The 20,702-nt window shown below is 37.8% G+C and overlaps 1 protein-coding gene across 2 annotated transcripts in view; it reads right to left on the bottom strand.

The window, feature by feature from the left end:
• Positions 1-2,241: 2,241 nt before the first annotated feature.
• LOC140549599 (uncharacterized) overlaps positions 2,242-20,702 on the bottom strand; it is a 28,302-nt gene continuing 9,841 nt past the window's right edge. The window contains exons 1-11 of one of the 2 annotated variants that reach the window (XM_072673343.1): positions 14,533-14,710; positions 12,902-13,047; positions 11,963-12,081; positions 11,734-11,858; positions 11,531-11,628; positions 9,448-9,584; positions 6,115-6,239; positions 5,249-5,394; positions 4,880-4,982; positions 3,726-3,865; positions 2,242-3,128 (exon numbers count right to left, since the gene is read on the bottom strand). In XM_072673343.1, coding sequence (XP_072529444.1) covers positions 3,011-3,128; positions 3,726-3,865; positions 4,880-4,982; positions 5,249-5,394; positions 6,115-6,239; positions 9,448-9,584; positions 11,531-11,628; positions 11,734-11,858; positions 11,963-12,081; positions 12,902-13,047; positions 14,533-14,613 — 1,338 coding nt within the window. In that variant the 5' untranslated portion in view covers positions 14,614-14,710 and the 3' untranslated portion in view covers positions 2,242-3,010. Of the gene's footprint in view, positions 3,129-3,725; positions 3,866-4,879; positions 4,983-5,248; positions 5,395-6,114; positions 6,240-9,447; positions 9,585-11,530; positions 11,629-11,733; positions 11,859-11,962; positions 12,082-12,901; positions 13,048-14,532; positions 14,721-15,105; positions 15,170-15,644; positions 15,757-17,327; positions 17,465-17,827; positions 17,982-18,076; positions 18,216-19,479; positions 19,624-19,710; positions 19,843-20,467; positions 20,664-20,702 lie in introns of those variants that run through there. The other variant, XM_072673342.1, reaches the window with a different exon arrangement.

Genomic DNA, 20,702 nt, shown 5'->3' with positions numbered 1-20,702 from the left:
ACAGGGTTGTGGGTTCGATTCCCGGGCTCGGCAAGCTGCCACTGTTGGGCCCTTGAGCAAGACCCTTTACCCTCTCTGCTGGCGCTGGAGTTGGCTGCCTCACACGTGTGAGTGTGTGTTTACTACCAGATGGGTTAACATTTCGCTGTACACTGTACAGTGACAAATACGTGCACCTTTCACCATTCCATGAAGCTCTCTACACTCTTTGTTCCTGAGCTAATCTAAAGCCACAATTTGAAGGTCTGTAGAAGTTTGATGGTCTGTTGAGCATCTGCTGACCACTTTGTGGCTGAGTTACTGTCATTCCCAATCACTTCCACTTTGTTATAATAGCACTGACAGCTGACTGTGGAGTATTTAGTAATGAGGAAATTCCACGACTGGACTGGTTGCACAGGTAGCATCCTATCACGGTACCACGCTGGAGTTCACTGAGCTCCTTCACAGTCTTCATGGTCTTGATCCAGAATAGCTTGCTGTAAATGATCTGTGGGTCAGGAAGCTTGGTCCAAATGATGTGCTATGCTGAACATACTGGTCGTTGATGTGGCAAGACCATGACAGATCCTGTGAGATGTGAACTTCCAGGTACTTGAACTTGTCCAATTTTTCTACTGCTACTCCACTGATCCCTGTTGATGGAGTGGTAGCTTCTCTCCTGCTTCTTGCTGCAGTCCACCATCAGCTCCTTAGTCTTGCTGATGTTGAGGAGGAGATTATTATTATGGTAACAGTTCTCTAGGTGTATAATGTCCTCCAAGTAGGCCCTCTCATTATTGTCAGAGATCAGTCCCACTACAACAGTGTCGTCAGCAAACTTGACAATGATGGTAGAGCTGGAAGTGGCCATGCAGTCATACGTGTATAATGAGTACAGCAGGGGGCTCAGGTCAAAACCCTGCTCCACCGGTGCCATCTTGAAATATAATACTGTACACTGGTAAGTCTTGCTTCAGCAGAATATGGCACTCATGAGTGGATCAGTCTATAAATGGTGGCAGGAAAACAGAGTTATCAAGACTTCTCCTGTTTTCCTGGCACCATTTTGAAGTTTTAAAGAAGATGATGGATAAATGGTGCAACTGTCTAAAAGTTCACACTATCTAGAGGAGATCACTGGGCCAGGAGAGCAAAACTGGTTTGTAATTGCTTGTTTGTTAGTTAGTTGGGCAGTTAGCGCTTTCCTCCAAGAATGTTAAAGCGATCTGCAAACTAGCTTGATGATATGAAACACATGCTTGCCTGGTGACCAGCTATAGTGTGACCTAGCTTGCAGGTGGCTTGCACTCTTTCTCATGGATGCATTCAGTTAATTTAAGTTACATCCATTGCTGACACAGATTATCTATTCAGCACTAATCACACACAGCTTGTCTAGTCCTAGAGAAGTACTGCCAATAGAATAGGAGCAGACCAGCATCTGATCATCCAACATCCTGATCTCACTAATGTTCTTGTTGCTGAATGAAATTATACCTGCTGCATTTTCTTTAACTACTTTGTTATTCACTGTATATTTAACATTAAGCATTAAGCAGACTTTCTCATCCTGAGTGACTGGATAAGAAAGAGTGACAAAGTGCTGCAGTGTCCACTCAGACTAGTGTGAACAGACTAGAGTGCTAATAATAACCAAAGCAGACATGGGCCAAAAGAGTCAAATCCAGGAAAACCAAACAACCTAGTTACCAAACAAGAAAGACAAAAACAAAAAGGAGAATCTAAAACAAGCCATGACAAATACACTAGAAAAAAGTTAGACTGAAACAAAGTGTATATACTCAGAAGTTAATGTGTAGCAGGTGTGTTGAATTAGAACTCGGATGAGCAGGATTGGAAAACTGTGTGATTGGGCGTAATGAACATGTAAGTCCTCAGACTGAAGGGGAATGTGGGAATTGTAGTTGTCATAATTGACGGAGGCAGGAGGGAGTACAAACAATAAAAAAATTAAATAAGAATATAATGTATAAGATATATTATACAATATTATATATTATAATGTTTCCACTGTGTAATTATGTGTCAACCTTTTTGTGTATTTATCTTTTTTTTCCTTGCTTTATTATCAGTGCCTAAGTACATTATATAATTAGGGTCACTCTCATGTATTAATAAAATATTAACTCTCGTGTGAGTTAATAAAAGTTTGATCTTCATTAAATAAAACAATGTAGACGTTAATGTTCTCTTTAGTGGTAGAACACAAAATAAAAGACAACAACCGTACAATCTCCAATCTCCCTTTATTCTCCACCATTAAAATCCATATATTTTCTTATTACCCCAAACAACACTATTGAAAGCCTAATTAAAGGCATCCCTAAAAAGATCTATCATATAATTAAAAGCATCCCTTATATGATAATAGATAGAAAACCCACACTCGGTACATATGTAAATATAGTGGTTTTCTTTTACAAATGTCAGACTTATGAATTCAGATCAGATCAGGTACTCATTCCTATAAACAGTTTCAACAACAGATAACTAATTCTGCAAAAAAAAAAAATAATAAAAAAATAAAAAATAAATCTGAAGAAACATCCATACATTTCACCAATGCTCATTTTAGTTAAAGAGCAGAATTAGGTATTACAAAGGTAAGTTAAAAAGTTTTACTGACACTTTTTAAATTATTGATAATATAATGGTGAATTAAACATTGTGAAGTGATGATGAGAATGGTACTTACTAGCTTAGATTATTGTAAATCAATCAAGTAGTGACAATAGGAAAACAATGGTCATTGTTATCCTTATTCTTATGATTTCTGTATAGAGACTAATTTGTGGCACGAGTTAGCTAACAGACTGAATGAGATTCAGCCTCTTATCACTAGAATCAATGATTCTAAAATACTATAACATCCACCTGCTGTTAAAAGACCACTGTGTGTAACAGAGCATGATCATTTAGGTAAGATATCATTAGTATTCCATGATCTCAGAGCTTGTTACTAACACATCTTAACCCTACTATTAATAGTAATTAAACAATCCAGTATCTATACAGTTTCTTGAATCTGGGATGTCCGAAACTCCTCTGCAGCTCTTCTCATATCCCTGTCGTCCTTCCAGTCTGTTCTCCTTAGCAGTTTTTTTGTCAGTGGATCAGTGCGAGACCTACAATATGTATGAAAATAGAATATTATATATATATATATATATATATATATATATATATATATATATATATATATATATATATATATATATATATATATACAGTATATATCCACTTTTACACAACTCCAACACCACAAGGGGGGCCCCAAGAGCAACAAGACATTTTATATATACCATTGAATTATACAACAAAATGATGTTACACAGGTAAAAGCGATTTTAATATTAATTTATTTTCATAGTTGGTACACCAATACTAGATTAATACATTTCTGCTGTTGGTAGTCATACTGGATTATAAGATATTAAACACCAAATAAAACAGTCATCTAAAAAGTTGCTCCCAAAATAAATGAATGAGTTTAAAATGTGTAATCATATAAACTGTTCACTTATATTACAGTGATTGTACTAGTGTTTAATATTGTTAATTAGCGGCATGTTGTGGGGTTGTATTATGTGTATAAACACACAAATCAGATCGAATCGTTATCAGCTGACAATCAGCTTTAGGGCACTCTGATCGGGGAGCAAAAAAGCTTGATTGGCATTTCAAAGTATATACTAAAGTGATGGTAATGTAACTGAACATACCCCTGAAGGTGCTTTTCAATGGCTTTGCGCTCATAAGTAAATCCATCTTTAGTTTTAACTGGATCTACAAACACTTTCTTTGTCAGTGGGCATTTCAGATTAGGAGGTATGACCATCGTTGACAGTTCTGGAACATATTTCTGAATAAAACACACATAAACAACAGTATTAGTACAAGTCCAAGTCTCAAGGTCAGTTCACCCCAGCAGCCCTTCTGAAGCGTTTATAATTGGCCACAGATGGAACAGAACAATTTCTGTTTCATACTTACATAAATGTACAACTTAGAACTGAAGCACAAGCTCATATACTGCATCAATTCTAAGCTTTGCATAAAACAGCCCCTCTAAAACCCTCCCAAACCATAATTCCATGCCATGTACAACAGAAACTTGAACACAAATATGATACTAGTAGGCTGGCCATCGCTGGCCTTTGGTGAATCGGATTACAACAAGGTCCCTCTGGTGCAAGACCCTGTAACAAAATGTCCAGTATGTGGGAGGACTTTTATCATCAGACTATGTCAAGGGGTGTCAGACTATCAGAGGTTGTTTTGTCTGAATCACTAATGAATCGCTAATGGAAACCTTGTCAGTTGTAAATTGGGAAAAATGGCAGTTGTGTTACAACTCAACTCCTGAACTGATATCTTACACTCTCCCTCTCTCTCTCTCTCTCTCCCTCTCTCTCTCTTTCCAACCATTTATCCCAGATAACATGGGAAGCATTTTTTGCACAAGCATTTGCACTGATAACTTTACTACCTCACTGGACTCTATTTATCGCACATTGCACAACTTGCACACTACAGTCATTATTTATTATCCTCTGTCTGTACTGTGTTGTCTGTCCGCACTTGTTTGTTTGTGTTGCACTTGTGTCTTGTATGCACTGTCTATGTTGCACCATGGTCCGGGAGGAACGTTGTTTCGTTTCACTGTGTACTCTGTATGTAGTTGAAATGACAATAAACCCACTTGACTTGACTTGACTTGACTTGACTTGACTTATCACTCGACAGTAATTCTCATTCATAAATGTGGTACCATGACAATGTTTCCTCTGAAGTTTAGGTCAATCTGCCGTCACGTTTTATGAACATGGCTCAGAGTTTTAAGTGTGTTAGTGATGATAAGGGTGTGATTTTCTACCTTTTCTGCTTCATCCATTGATGTATTTGCATTGCTTTGTGTGTTTTTCCGAGCTTCTTCTTCATATGTCTCCTTGCTAGTCATGTATTCTTCTGCAAGAACACTTTACACAAGTATTATATTATTTCATGTTTTTGGAAAAATCATAGGATGATGAAAGTAAGAAATCAATCAAAATGAAAATCTGTAATGAAGATTAATGGGATCACTAAATAATAACTGTCACTAATATTGTCCTGTGCAATTAATACCTCCTAATGTGCTATCGATGAAATACACCATAGGTCTTATCTAGATATAGCCACAGAGCATCATATTGCTCCTACAGGTTTGCCTGTAGATGATGTAAGAAAGCCTTTAACTGTCTACCTGTCTAAGGGATCCTTTGGCTCAGGAGCAATCAGGAGCCCATACACAGCATCCAGTATCTCTCGCATGGTGATATGGGCTGAGTAGTTACGATCAAATATGTTGTGGCAGATCCTTCCCACATTGTTCACATTGCAGTGGTAAATCTTCATCAGAATTAAGTAGAAAATCAACAAAGCTCAGTCTCGAGTTCTTGTTGCCACTAACATATATCTCTGACTTTGCTAGCAAATTATTTTTTTGTTATTGATTAAATACATTTTCTAGTTTCTGCTTTGTTGCAGTAGTAAATCTTTACCAGAATTAAGAATTAAAAATGATGTAAGGGGTTCACTGGATAGGCCTCAACCAAGATTGTGTATTACTTTGTGTATGTGTTCTGGAGTCTTGCTCTTTTCTTTCTTCCTCGGTCCAACTATCCTTTTACTGAGGCCAGAGCTTACAGCAGGGGGTGCTGGGGAGAGCAAGATGTTTGCTTCTAGTTAGCTTGTTGTAACCAGTGCCTAGTGTTACTTCTGTTCATTCTACTGTCTGTGTAACTGTGTTCACAAATAGAGGGTGAGTGTCCTGTTTTGTTTTACATTGTGGTTCTGGTTTGGTTTTGGCAAGTTTTTCTTTGATCCAAGTTTTGGCTTGGTTTCTAGTTGGTTTGCAGAACAGTAGATTGCTCCTGTAAACATATTTTTCTCTTTCCTGCTATTTCTCACAACATTGCATTTAAAAGTTTTTGTTTAATTTGACTTGAAGGAAGAAAAAAAAAAACATTTTCTGCGATGTTTTGGTCTGGTGGTTGAATTGGGGTTGGGTTTTTTATGTAAGCCTCTTTTAAAACCCCTAGTCACTGTTAAAATGGATCAAAAGGATACAGGTGTGAAGAATCTCATTAGTGGTGGTTTCACTGGGTAGTCTGGACCAAACTCACAATAGAGCTCAAAAACACCGTTCTCGTATGGGGTGTCAGGAGGACCTTGCATCAGAATCTTCCAGAAGCCTAAAAACAATGTCAAAATAGAAACACACATACAATCAGACCAATTGGGGCATTGCATGCTGTGACATCCAAATCTAGTGTTAGCCTATAATTAAAGATCTAAGTTATCTAGGACCACAGTTTTTTGATGTTAAAATAAAAAGGTACTAAGTGTGGCAGAGACTGCTGGTTGTTGGAAGAGCACCTGCAGCATAAATGTTCACCAGCATGAGAGGATGCTTGTCTCCATAATCCTTAGCTTAAAATCATCAAGGTTACTCTACTTCTCCTTTGCAGTCCTTCTCATGCTATTTGACAATCCATGTAAAATGTCCTGTTGCCTCAGCCTTTCTTAGCAAATTTATCCTTTAGTCATTGCTTTCACCATCTCATATGATGTCAGGTTCGACTCTTTAAACTCCTCTTATATTTTTCCATGATAAGTTTTCACACAGAGCAAAATTCCCAAAGCTTTTAGCTGCGATGTTCCTGCAAAAAAAGAACTCTTAACAGAAGAGTTGTTCTACACTTTATTCAGTTCACAGTGTTTACTTCCTTTCATATGGCTTTTCAATGCTGACTCATATTTCCAATGTCAAATTTCTTCATGCAGTAACGGCATGCCGCCATGTGCTTATTTGCGCTATCTGTCTGAAGCCAGTCCTTGTAGTGCTCATTTTCCAGCCATTGCTGGTTAAACAAACACTTCCCTGGCATTCTGACTGAACAAAGCTCGACTGTGAGACATGTTTGATCCACGCTAGTACCTAAGAGACTGTTGTCCAGGCTAGCTAGCTATCTAAGTAATTCACGTTCATAATACCACGACCAAAACGGTCATATAGAAAGGCCACAATTGGTCATGTAATAAATAATGCTACTATAATAGTTTGTGTTTTATATTAGTATATATATATATATATATATATATATATATATATATATATATATATATATATATACACATACATATAGTCTATTTTTCTAGTTTTTATATATATATATATATATATATATATATATATATATATATATATATATAAATATAATCAACAGGAACTCATTACAATATTTTCCATGACTTTTAAGTACTTTTTTCAATTTTGTTATTTTTCAAGGACTATTCTGTACTGAATTTTAGCTTTTTTTATGACTTTCCAGGTTTTCCAGGACCCGTACAAATTCTGCATAGGAGAGGCTCTAGCTGTTACCCCGCAAAAGAGAATTATGAGAAGAGAGGATGAGGTAATTGAAAAACCATTGATTAAACCAAGTTGTGTGTCAATTTTGACTAATTTATTTTCTTATACAATGATGCTGGTTGCTGATCAGCAAGAACTTGAATGGCTGAAGGATATGCGCTCTAATGGGTGGACAAAGTACCCGGATGTGTTGCTTATATCTATGCCTCTCACCTAGATGTTATCTCTAGCCATGCTCTCTCGTCATGTGTTCCTGTTCTTGTGTTTAAGTAACCCATAGTTTTAGTCTATTTTTCTAGTTTTGTGTGTACCACATGAATGTAATGTTTAGTAGTTCATGTTCAGCCAACTCATTAGATAGATAGTGTTTTGTCAAAACAGATGAGCTAAAACCTTCTTCCTTTTATCTCCTTTATCATGAACAGCTCTTTGTTGTCAGATCATGTACCATCCGCCTTTAAGTCTGCCAACTTGGACATCGGCAACTACAGACCCATCTCTCTTCTCTCTTTCCTCTCAAAGATTCTTGAACGTTCTGTCTACAACCAACTGTCTCTCTTTCTCACTTTGAACAATTCTCAGGACCCTAACCAGTCTGGCTTCAAAGCTGCACACTCTACTGAAACTGCTCTCATTGCAGTTACAGAGAAGCTCCATGCAGCTAAAGCTGCCAGACTGTCCTCGGTTCTGATCCTTCTTGACCTCTCCGCAGCTTCTGACACAGTGGACCACAAGATCCTCCTGTCTATCCTTGTCGGCCTTGGAATTACCAGCTCTGCATGGCAATGGTTTGCATCGTACCTGCAGGGACGCTCATACCAGGTAACATGGCAGGGCGACACGTCCGCTCCTTATAGTCTCTCCACTGGCGTTCCACTAGGCTCGGTTCTTGGTCCTCTTCTTTTCTCACTCTACACTCGCTCTCTTGGTAAAGTGATATCCTCTCATAGATTCTCTTACCACTGTTACGCCGATGACACCCAACTCATGCTCTCTTTCCCACCGTCTCACACAGGTCTCTACCTGCATCTCAGCATGTCTCACTGACGTCTCTTCTTGGATGGATGCTTACCACCTCAAACTTAACCAGAAGCTGGAAGCCTTGGTGTAGTCATGGGTGATCAGTTATTGTTCTCAGGTCATGTTGCAGTTCTGACTCGGTCCTGCAGATTTCTCCTGTACAACATCCAGAGAATTCCACCCTTCCTCTCTAGAGAGTCACCCAGGTGCTCGTTCAGTCTCTCTTCAGCCATGTTCAGCTCTTCCTCTGCTGCTGCATTCTCTCTTCACTGGCTTCCTGTAGCTGCTGCCCTCATCAGATTCAGAACCCTGACTGTCTACAAAGCCAGGACTAGACCAGCCAGCCCCTCCGTACTTCAGCCGACCTGCACCTTCCAGCTTCAAGTACGGCTCGGCTCGACCCTCCATCCTTTAAGATCCACGGAAGACGAGCGTCCAGACTTTTTACTGTCCTGCACCGAAGTGGTGGAACGAACTTCCCCTGGGTGTCCGAACAGCAGAGTTCAACGCTCGCTGTCCTCAAACCCAGACTGAAGACCCTCCTCTTCTGAGAGGACTTGGGTGAAGAGTAGAGTATTATGGTCTCCATATTGTCTTGTGTTTAGTAATATCTAAGATTAGAGGTATCTTTGAATTATTAGTCTATTCAAACTAGCTGAGGTTTTCTTGAGTAAATAGCAAAGCACTTTTGTAAGTCACTCTGCAGAAGAGTGTCTGATAAATGCCTTAAATGTAAATGTTAATCTGAAGCACAACTGCACAAAGTGCAACTAAATGGTAGGTATTTCTGATCAGACGGCAAATGAAAAATGTCTGGAGAATGTTGTCACCATTTATTTTAAACAGATGCTATGATTGTTGAAGATCATGTAGCTTAAAAATGTGTCATCTAATCTAGTTTATGAAATCTTGTAATTAGTTCATGTTTGTTCTGATTCAGAATGTTTTGGGGGTTTCTAGCATTTACACACACATTTCCCGGTAAATTATCAATCATTAGTACTCACTGAAATCAGATTCAGAAGGCAGAACTGTACAGTATGGATGGGGGTCACAGTGAAGACTCTTGAGTTCCTCCAAAATTCGCTTGTCTTTCTCCATAAAGCGGCCTGACTTGGATTCCATGATCTTCTTTTTCAGTACACTGTATTTTTAATATATATATTAAGAACATTTTAATTACTATACACTCTTTTATGGTTTATGTAATTTGAGTCTTAATTTCAAGATAAATGTTATCAATGCTTGGTGATATTTATGTACTGTAAAAAAAATGGGTAACACTATGTGGGTGGCCATTTCTGACAAGTAATTGACTAAACACTCTCCATCAGTCAAATGTTGGTTTCTTGTGCAATCACGGCTACATGCATGTTTACAGAAATCATTGCACTGAAAGACTGGTCAAAGTACACTTTATATACTTTACAAGAAGCCTATTCTAAAACTGCCTGGCAGGCTATTTAGGCAACTTACATTAAAGCTGAACTAACTCTAAATAAAAATAAATCAAGTTAGGTCCGCTGTTTTGGAATCTTATGATGCAAGGTGTTTGATTAACCCATGCCATAAGAGGATAGCAGCTCTGTAAACGCTGGGCAGTGGCAACAAACATGGACAGTTGCTGGACTTGCTGCTCACCACTGCAGCTTCCTCACACTTACAAGACTGGAAGGTCACTACACTGTCTGTTATTACTGTGCCTTCCGCACCAATTCATAGCTTGCTAAAGCTTGCACTGACCATATGATGGTCCAGCAGCTGCAGTGCCAAAAGCAAGTAAGTTCTTTCTGCAAGCAGCGTCTGATGATCATTCGGTTTCTGTTGGGGAAAATTCTGTGGCTGAATTCATGGCTGGTTTTAAGGTGAACTCTCTTTCCCTTCTGCTACTGGCCCTGCACTCTTCTTTACAGGACTTCTGTGGCATTTTGCCCTTAAATATGGCTCTCCAGTCAATGGGATACTTGACTCTTAGCCATGGAAGGGTGTGTTACCAGGTGTGTCTGGCACAGTCTTTACTGTCTGATGTTTGTAGAGCAGCAATCAGGTCTTTACCCATAGTTCCAGATCACATTAATCATTGTTTTCATTACAAATAGACCCCAGAATGCCCCCACCAAGCATAGATGTGTGTAGTTCAGAAACACAACCGAGATTCAAGCGACAAACCAGGCAATGCCACGCAAAACCACCGGCCCATGGTGACAGACCAGAGGTGACCAATTTTAAATACGTAGTAAGCTTTCACATTCCAGTTACACTGGAGTACAGATGTTTCCTCTGTTATGCCTAGGCTATACCAGTTCAAAGTTTTGCCTTTCAGGCTGACCCTAGCCGTGAGTGCTTTTGAGTCTAATGCAAAAATGATGGATGTGGGCACACACATGGTTTTCTCTCCTTGCAGGCCAACATGACAACCTCTCGAGGCAATCTTTGAGACCCAACCACTGGTGCTTTCACCAAGAAGTAGTTCATTTGATATGGGAAAAGTTTGAATGAGCACAGGTGGACCTGTCATAGTAAACATGACTGTATTTTTTCAGAATGTGACCAAGTCAGCTTGTTAGGTCAAGATGTTCTGGTCTTCACCACAGTTCAAAAGGAGGGTCACAAGGTCATTCAGGTGGCCCCACAATGGCAGAGACTGCTGATGCTGATCCGGGGCATTCCTATGCAGAAGGATCTCATTTGCTAGCTTCTTACCCAGTTCTTTTGGCTATAGCTGTGGCACTCTTTTCATTTCTTCAAGGAGTAAAGCACACATTAGGAATGCTAGAGCAGCCTCTACCCAGGTTTTATATAGCGGTAGGTGGCAGGTGTTTGGAAACAGGTGTACAGAACAGCAGATGGGCCTGCTCTCATGCTCTGTGGAAACTGTGCTTTCATTTCTGCAAGTGTTTTTGACCTTTGGGAGATCCCCTTCCTCTCTGAAAGTCTATGTGGCTTCTCTATCCATCCGCCTAACCCTAGAGGGAGACATGTCCCTAGGTCCCTTATGTTCAATTAGTATTATGGAATACATATCCCATGAGTAGGTAAAGTACCTTAATTATGATTTATATATACATGTCACTAAATATAACTACTTACTTCTGAGTCACAGTCACTTTACTGTTTATCTGTGGCGGTAGTTTTGTTTCTGGTTTCTTATCATATGCATGCGTCTTAAAAATGTTCTTGAGATCTCTCTGTAAAAAAACAATTCATCTGTGCATGAGCCTTTTGTATAAAAACAGTAAGATAAATATATTTGTTAACTGGGAGTATATATATTATATAAAATCATTCCATACCTCAGTCATAATGGAAGATACATCATACTTTTGTTTTTCCTTCCTTAATTCCATGGATAAAACTGTTTCCATCTCAAAGAGCTGCATAGCTGCTTTACTCGTCTCAGGTTTAAAACAGCATCCACCTTAAAAAGTCAAGATAGTTTGTCATCAGACAGCCTCACCTGTTACATACATCTTTAGCCAGATGTAAAATTAAAGTTTTTGTGAACCAACTATGTGAACCAACCTGTGACATTGCTGATTCCATGTAACACAGTGTTGCGCCCTGTGCCAACAATTATAGCATCAACAACGATGTGTGACATCATCAGTTTCTTTGCGACATTAACTGATGTGCACGTCGACCTGTAGTTTCAGAAAAACAAAATGCATTTGGAGTCACTTGGAATCTTAAATTAGCTAATAGAATAGACTAGAGCATTAGGTAGGCACACTGCATGCAGCAGGAAAACTGATGTCAGAAGAAGGGTTTACAAATAATTGTCAAGATTACCTCATTATAAATTATACTTGATAATCAATCCAACCTTTAATTATCAGAAATACACTGAGAAAACCCCTCATTTACAGTGTAGCTGAGCAATAATTACAAATCAAGAGAGGTAAATAAAAAGGATAAAAATATGAAAGCAACAGAAATATTTACAACATAACAACTAAAATAGAAGAAAAAATTCAAATAGTAATGGTAAATAAAAATGTAATAAGCAATTTAAGAAAATTAGACTACTAAGTAAAGTAATCAAAACAAAGACCAGGACAGATGAATCTTGAGATGTATAAGTTAGAACTACTCAATATTGTTTAAATGAAGATCAACTGTTCAGATGTTTGAATCTATTAAAATAAGCAAATGTTTTCATGGGGTGTCCTAACCTTTTCACATGACTAATTCAGCTCAGCAAAAGCATCATGTATCATTGATTCACTGCCAACTGCTTACTTAAGTGTTATTACTTTATTATTAAACTTTTCTTTTAATTTTGGTTATATACAAATATTCAAATGTTATTCATTGGTCATATCATTATAGTCTATAATTCTTATTGGTCTTGCTTTGCCATCTGGTGTTGACCAGAGGGGCATAGGTCCCTGTTTTAAGGTATTCTCAAGGTTTCTTTCTCATGGTGTCATGATACAAAAACATTTTACTTGAGCAGCATACCCAGTGTCAACACCATCAGTCAAACACAGAATGCGACATTTGCAGTCTGGAAATCTCTCTTTAACTTGAGCAAGTTCTTCAATTCCATGATTCAAAGCATCGTAAAGAAAAGTCCCTGTTGATGTCTGAAGACCATGAACATATTCCTGAAAGTAGAAGAGCAGAATTTTTTGTTTATGAATTAAAATCTCTCAATTACTGTAAAATCCCAATGCTCAGGGCATACTGTCATGATCCACACGGTTTGACAAGAATGGGTGAACACTCGCAGGGAATGGACCAAAGTGAGAAGTTTATGGTGGGACAATAAACCTTAAAACAAACAGAAAGAGCAGCAAGAATGACGAGGGGCAAAGAAGAACAGAAACAACAACCGTGACAACCAAGAGGGGCAAAACAGAAGAACACACCTGGGGCTGGCGAGGCACTAGGGCTGTACTAGTTGCCGGGGCTGAGCCTGAACCGCTATACAGAAACATAAACCACCAGGCCGAGCCTGGGACTCGTGGGAGTGGGGAGTCAGCCGCCAACCTAGATGACCAAACCGGTCCCGAGCCCACTAAAACCGTGAAGCCTGGCGAGATCGCCGCAGACCTGCAGTAGCCCCCAAACAGACCCTGAGAATAATACTGCCTAGCTACGGCCAGAAGAGTCCTCTAGATACAGACGGACTCACAGACTAGACCAGTGAACACTGAGTATCCTGAGTGCATTGGTTGCACTAAGAGTAATTCTCGGCCCCCAGCAGCTGACACTAGCCCTCTTTAAATACACCAGCCCACAGGTGATACACATTCACCAAACGATGAACAGACACATGACAAACACAACCTAAAACCAAGATGAAGACGATGGGGGTCAACACAAGAGTCCTTTTTAACATAAAAGTCCAGAACGTAACTAAACATGACATGAACATGACAAGACTTTGAAGGGGGAGTTCTTGATCGCCTGTCAGCCGCGGCCCGGGACCGCCCCTGGGGCGTACGGGCGCACGGGCGTGACACATATATCTCACAATGATCATGCCCACATACAAATATACATGTCGTTGGGGGTATAATAGTAGGTAATTAGGAAAATAAATGCAATTTGTAAAGCTATGTAGCTACAATTACAATGGATGTTTATATACCTTCTACCTGGCATCACTTCATCAAAATAATAATTAGGTAGACAATAAATTATTAATAAGTATTCCATGATAAGTTATTTGCCTCAAGATTTGAACACTACCTAAGTAATATGTATTTTACATTTTATTACAAATATTGCATTTAAGTATTTAAAGATACATTTAAAGATATGTTTAGATATATTTAAAGATATGTAAAACATATTGAAATAGTAATTCTGGTTTCTTACTATTTTATATCATGTTAATGTTACTCCAACCACAAATTGAGATGCCACTGGGAGCACTACCTTAAACATTTTTAATACTAAATTATAATGCTGTGTTTACATGTTGCCATTTGGGGGAAAAAATAATATTTCATGTTGACTTTGCTGCTGTTGCTGCTAGAACTCTCTGCTCGATTGATTTATTTGTTTTCCCTTTATCTGTCTGCCATCATATTGTAAACGAAGAAAAAAAGCAAAGATATGAAGAAAAAGCAGGTAGAAATTACCTTAAAGGTTTCCAAGTTCTCTGTAAAGGTATGAAGAGTTTTTACTTTAGAGTAAAATTTGACCAGCCATAAGCCATGCATCGGTTGGAGAAGCTATCAAACACTTGTTTAATAGCATCAATTCGAGTCATCTGGCACTGAGTGTCAAAACATTCTTTTTTCATTGAAGAGCTTGAATCGAAGAGAACCTAAAACAAAATGTGTTCAATTTTACAACAATTTATCATGACACCAAAGACATGAGATGGGTAAAATTCACAGTTCTGGAAACTCTTCATTGAACATTTTATTTTAAGATTTTCTTTGCTTGGACACAGGATGGGTTCAAAATGTACAAGGGAAAGGTTGAGATTATTACTAATTTATTCATGTATTATTTATTTATTTATTTATTAAGTTTAAACAATTGTGATTCATTCCATGTACTTTCATGTGTGCCTAAAACATGCAGTGTCCTTGTGTACTATGTATTACATCATAGTTACAAATAGCTGAGATTTGCCCCTCTCACAATAAAGAGAACTAGCTAACACACAGTCATTATTTAAAATCTTACTCTGTTTGTTAACATACCACTATGGCTTCTTTTGGTGTTTTCGTCACTCTGAAAGTTTGGTCAGCTCCTATGTCTCTCAGTCTACAACACACAAAGAAATCAGATTTCAGAGATCCGTAATTGTGAACATATCCAGGTGACAATCCTAACATTTTGAGTCTGGCATAGATAAAACCACGCAAGAATGCAAAATCCAAGCTCGTCCAGTCTTGGATATGTAGAGGATTTAAATTAAAACCAATAAAACCAGGAGTAGTTTAAAACTATCTGACAAACTCCCCAAATTCATTTTTGCAAAATTACAGCAATCTTTAAGATTGTTAACCCTCACAACCAGATCACACAACCATACCTGAATTTTGATGTTCAATCAGATGATGCTTGTAATCACGTCTTGACCTCATTTAACAGTTTGAACTTTTTTTTTTTTACTGTGTTTGGATTTTGTTTTCTTAAAGTCTCAGCGTCAGTGAGTGTCTGCTCAGATCTCTCAGCGTTGCAATAAAACAGCATAAATAAAGTTGTTCCGAATAACTGAGAACACACTAGTACTTACAAATTAGCCAGCTCATCAGCATTCACACTGACTTCTTTCCCAGAAAGACAGTCGAACACCTTGATTACTTGAGGAGTCACTTTGTCTTTACTTATATACATGCCAACGTTTTCTGTAAGAGTGACAAACAACAGCATCAAAAATCCCAAGCAAAATACAGTACATACACACTTAGCAGTTTATTGAGAGACTACATTAAGACTGCTCTTAAAGCAGCAATTCTTCATGGCATGGATGCTAGATATTCCCATTTGTACCCAGGCATTAAAGAAAAAAGAAACATATAAACAGCCGAAAAATGGTGTTTGGTGTTATGCTACCATAACTGCAGTGGTGCAGAAATGACATTTACAGCTTGATGAAGACATGCTGCTATGCTGCTATGTCTCGAAAATGTGCTACAAAATAATTCCTTGAAGTGCACTTGTGTTTGTAAGAAAAGATGTTTAAAGACACTATTAAAATATTAAGCGAAATATTTACTTGCATTATTATGGTTAACTAACCAGACACACAAACAAAAAACATTTAGAATGATCAATAAATTAGTAATTAGATGAATCTTTAAATAATCATTAAATAATAGTTTGATGCAGCCCTACATCTGTATTCCTCAACTCTTGCGGCAGCTTCCTCAGCAGTCGGGTGAGTACAATGCTCCATGTTCAGGTTGGGTTAATGTTATATATATATATATATATATATATATATATATATATAGAGAGAGAGAGAGAGAGAGAGAGAGAAAGAGAGAGAGAGAGTGTATATGTGTCTACCCATTGCTGACGCAGAGTGAGTCTAGTCCCTCTAAAGAAGAACTGCCAAGAGAATATGACTGATAAGCAGTTAAAGGACATGACCCTATTGGCACCATGCCTATGTCAGGCGTGGGCTAGAGGGGTATAAAGCCCCCCAGCATTGAGCTGTGGAGCAGTGGAAGAGCTGTGTTCTCTGGAATGATGGTGGAGGAGCTCCATCCAGTACTTTTGGGATGAATTGGGGAGTTAGGGTGCAATGAATGGGGTGCACTGAATGAAATCAAATGCAGAGACAGATGTCTCTATTTGCTATCTGTGCAAAGAGAAAAACACTTGCTATTTTTGTCCATAAGGTTTGGTGGACTTAGTTATTGTAATTTTTGTTTAAAATTTATAATATAATATGATTTATATTATAAGATCTTTTTTGATATTTTTCTATTATTATATGTGCCCACTTGTGGCTATAATGAAAATGACTGGCCTCAATGTAAATCCAAACAAAAAAACTACAGAAATATGATTTCATTGTATCGATTTCATCACAATTGAATTTTCAATTTGTATGCAGCTTATGTTTGTACATAGAGTAAGTCTGCAGTTTCGTGTAGTTTTGTTCTAGTTTATAGTTTATTGGGATACTTTTATTTTGTATATTGGTATTAAAATTTTTTTTTTTTTTTAAATTATCCAGTTTTCCAGCCTGCCACCAGTGCAGATAAGCTTGTGACATTTAAAAAGTGCCAAAGTGTTGAAGCAACAGGCTCCAATTAACCTGGCTCTATCTTTAGTGTTGACTCTGTCATCATGAGGTGGCAGATTCAATCCTCTGTGATGCCACAGCCTGTCTGGGAGTCCAAAAGAGCATACCTGTTCTCTTTCCCTCTTTATTTGACAGAAAAAAGTGTAGCAAAAGATTCCTTACTTTCACTGAGACGCACCAAGCATGGTCCTTCAGTTCCTAGAGCCTTCAGTTGTAGTGGTGGAGTAATGTTTATGTAGGGGTACTTTTTAAGTTCCTCGCTCATCTGGGTATAAGTTTTATCCAGATGTATTCTAAAACTAAAAAATACAATCTTGATCAGTACAAACATTTGCTCCCTGGATTATGTCTGTTTTACATAGAATACATGGCCATTCTCTTTTTGCGTGATTGCTATGGACAGCTGCATTAATGATTTTTTAAATGATGAATAATGGGTTTTTTAGACACAGCCTTGAGGCTAAAGTTCTCAATTTGTATAGACTCAGTGCATAGTTAAGCATTGTGCAAAAGATTATGATTTATAATACACAAAAATGGTATCTGGTATCGCAGTTACTATTTAATAATACAGTAAAGAGCAGCCAGTTAATCAGCAGTTTATGTCTATTATTAAGTCATATATTGTCCCCCAGCAATGACATTTGTCAAATGAATCATACTTGCAAAAGGTTTGATCAGCATTATATGAAATCCAAAGTGGGAAAGGATGAATCGATGGCGGGAGACTGAGCAACATCTTCTCAACATCCGTTGCTCTTTGAATTGATGTTTCTCTAAGGTTCTCCTCACTGCAGTTGGGGATTTTCTCACTGTCTAAATGAATTATAGTGAATGTTTAAGAAAGTTCTGTTTTCAGAACAATCAGTAACAATAAAATAAACATGCTTGTAAGTGGAAATGGTTCTTACTCTTTATTTTCTCCAGAACATACTCTCTGTCAAAGACTTCAGGCACTCCTGGTATTCGCACTGGCTCAGAGAGACGCAGATCTGTTGACTGGGCCTTCAGAGATATTGGAGCATAATTTTCATGCTCTGAGCTCTCGTTCTGAAGAGAGAAATACATGAGGAATGTTGAAAAGCAAAGAATATGTGCATACCTCATTACAATGTGAAGAAACCGTAACATCATACAACAACATAGAGGACACAAAGCCACCTTCTTCAAATTGCACTATATGACCACATTGTAGTGGATATTCTATTTATTCTGCACTGTGTGAATAGAATTATGTGTGTAGTGATTATTTGAAAACTGTCGGATGTCCAATGGTGCCTTTAGAAAACAACAGTATTTTCACCAAATTCTTTAAGAATACATACTGGAGCTCTACATTGCATTCTTGAAGACAGTTTAACTCACTGCCAACCTGTGTATCTTCAATATACACTCAGAGAGGACAGTATAGGGAACACCTGCTCATTTGGTGTTTCTCCAAAAACCAAGGGTATTGTAACAGCCTATACTCTTTTAGAAAGGCTTAACACTTTTTTCCTCATGCCATCACTCTCATAAATAGTTGTTCAGTGATGTCATCTGCTAGAACCAAACTACTGTATAGTTATTACACCTTGCTTCACATCCATAACACTGCCCACCACATTTTTCATTTCCAAACAGTTACACTACTGTTGTTTGCAATACTGCACTAACAGAGGTTTTTTTGTTGTTGTAAATAATTTGTACATTATCTGTATATTATTGTTCTTGTACAGTTTATTACAGTTGTTGTATTGCCTGTATACTGTATACTAAGTGTGCTGTATGCACATTATATATACAATGTCTATTTTGTTCAGTACTACAGAGAAAATAGACAGATAGGATGTTATGTGTCAATAAATCTGAACATCCTGTGTCAATAAATCTGAATCTGATTTTGGTCTGAAACATTACTGTGAGTAAGATTGGACTGCATTTAGGCTACCAGAGAATTAATAAGGTCAGATACTGATGTGTATTTCACAACTGTTGGACCACAATGGGCTTGTTAAGCATTGTCTACGACTGACTAACATTAGCATTTTTGCTACTTGCAAATGTTCAAACACTATATGTTATTATGTTATAATGCTACTGAGGCCAATAGTGCACAGCATAAACTGCAGTGGAGATTGCTAGTGGGGATTGCTAGCTGGTGGTGCTTTGATATATTTAAACTAACATCAAATACCTTTAATTTCATGCAACCCATGGTCGTTGAGTGAGAATGTATTACTTATATTTGGATTTGCAGAAAGGATCAAATTTTTTTATTTTTATTTTATTTGATATTTTCATTCAGCAAAAAAAAGACATATAGGATATTTACCTCTCCCTGAGATAAAAGGTAGGCCCAGCAAACAGGCGAATGTTCAAAAACATCCTCATCTTCAATTATCTTGTCCCCATATCTTTTAGTTCGGCTTGGCAACATTTCCCTGAAAAGGAAGTACAACCCTTCCACAACGGCAACCTGAAAAGAAAAAAGGAAAACATCATATGAAGTAGGTGCTTTCTGTTTGCCAGCAAATTGTAGGGTTATTATTAATGACTACATTACCTTCTGAACTCTGGTAATAATTGTAGCTCTGCAGATGAGCTGGTACAGACTTTGAGCCAGGGCATTACATCCACTGAGCTTTCGAATATGTGCAATCACTTTCTTAAACTCATCTCCACAATGTCTATTTTTCTACAAGAGGAGAACACAAGTTTGTTTAAACCCTACCTCACACCAAAATCACAGAGTCGGGTACATTTAATAGCTCAGTGCGGCCAAGAACCATCTTAATTTACAAGAAATGCAAAATAACCAAGCACAGACAAACCTTCCAGAAACAAACTGCCATGTAAGACATCAAATTTAGAAGCTACACAACCAGTTATAATTAATCCATTTGTAAGATATAAACTACAGCATCACAACTATTATATATTATCACACACAACAAAACTATATATTTTTAAAACAAATAATTGTAATTAGTCAGCTTTTTGATAAGCAGTCAACATTTCAGGCCAGAGGACTGTGAACTCGACCTGAAATGGAGTCAAGGCATCTGCCACAACCTAAAATGACAGAAAGAGCCATGCCACCTGATGCAGCTTGCATTGCACTCTTTGTAATTCCTGTTTTTTTTCATTAACAAATCTTCAAACAAAGCTACCATTCCAAATGCTCCATCTTACAGATTGAGTTAATCTTTTAAAAATAACTTAAATGAGTATGTTAACTGGAGATAAATCCAACACTTTAATCCAACACTATAATGATTCAGTTTAAATTAAGTGGTATCATGTTTTCCCACTTAACTTACAATAGATTGCAGTGTTGAGAAGAAAATGCTCAGTCCCTTTGGAGTTTGTGGTACTGAAGGTTTAACATCACTGTGGAAGGTCTCAATCAAAGGTGGTATGATATCATGAAAAGAGGACAAGATGAAATGCACTGTTTTATCTTTACTGATCCGAAGATTATTCAGTGTTTCACTGTAAATCCTGGTATTGTTATCCCTGTTGGAAAGAGTCACAAAAGTTAAAGTACAACACTTT

The sequence above is a fragment of the Salminus brasiliensis genome, chromosome 2, assembly GCF_030463535.1.
Source record: "Salminus brasiliensis chromosome 2, fSalBra1.hap2, whole genome shotgun sequence".
NCBI classification, from domain to species: Eukaryota; Metazoa; Chordata; class Actinopteri; order Characiformes; family Bryconidae; genus Salminus; species Salminus brasiliensis.
Note: the sequence above shows the minus strand (reverse complement) of the source record. Positions and strands in the feature narration are given on the sequence as shown.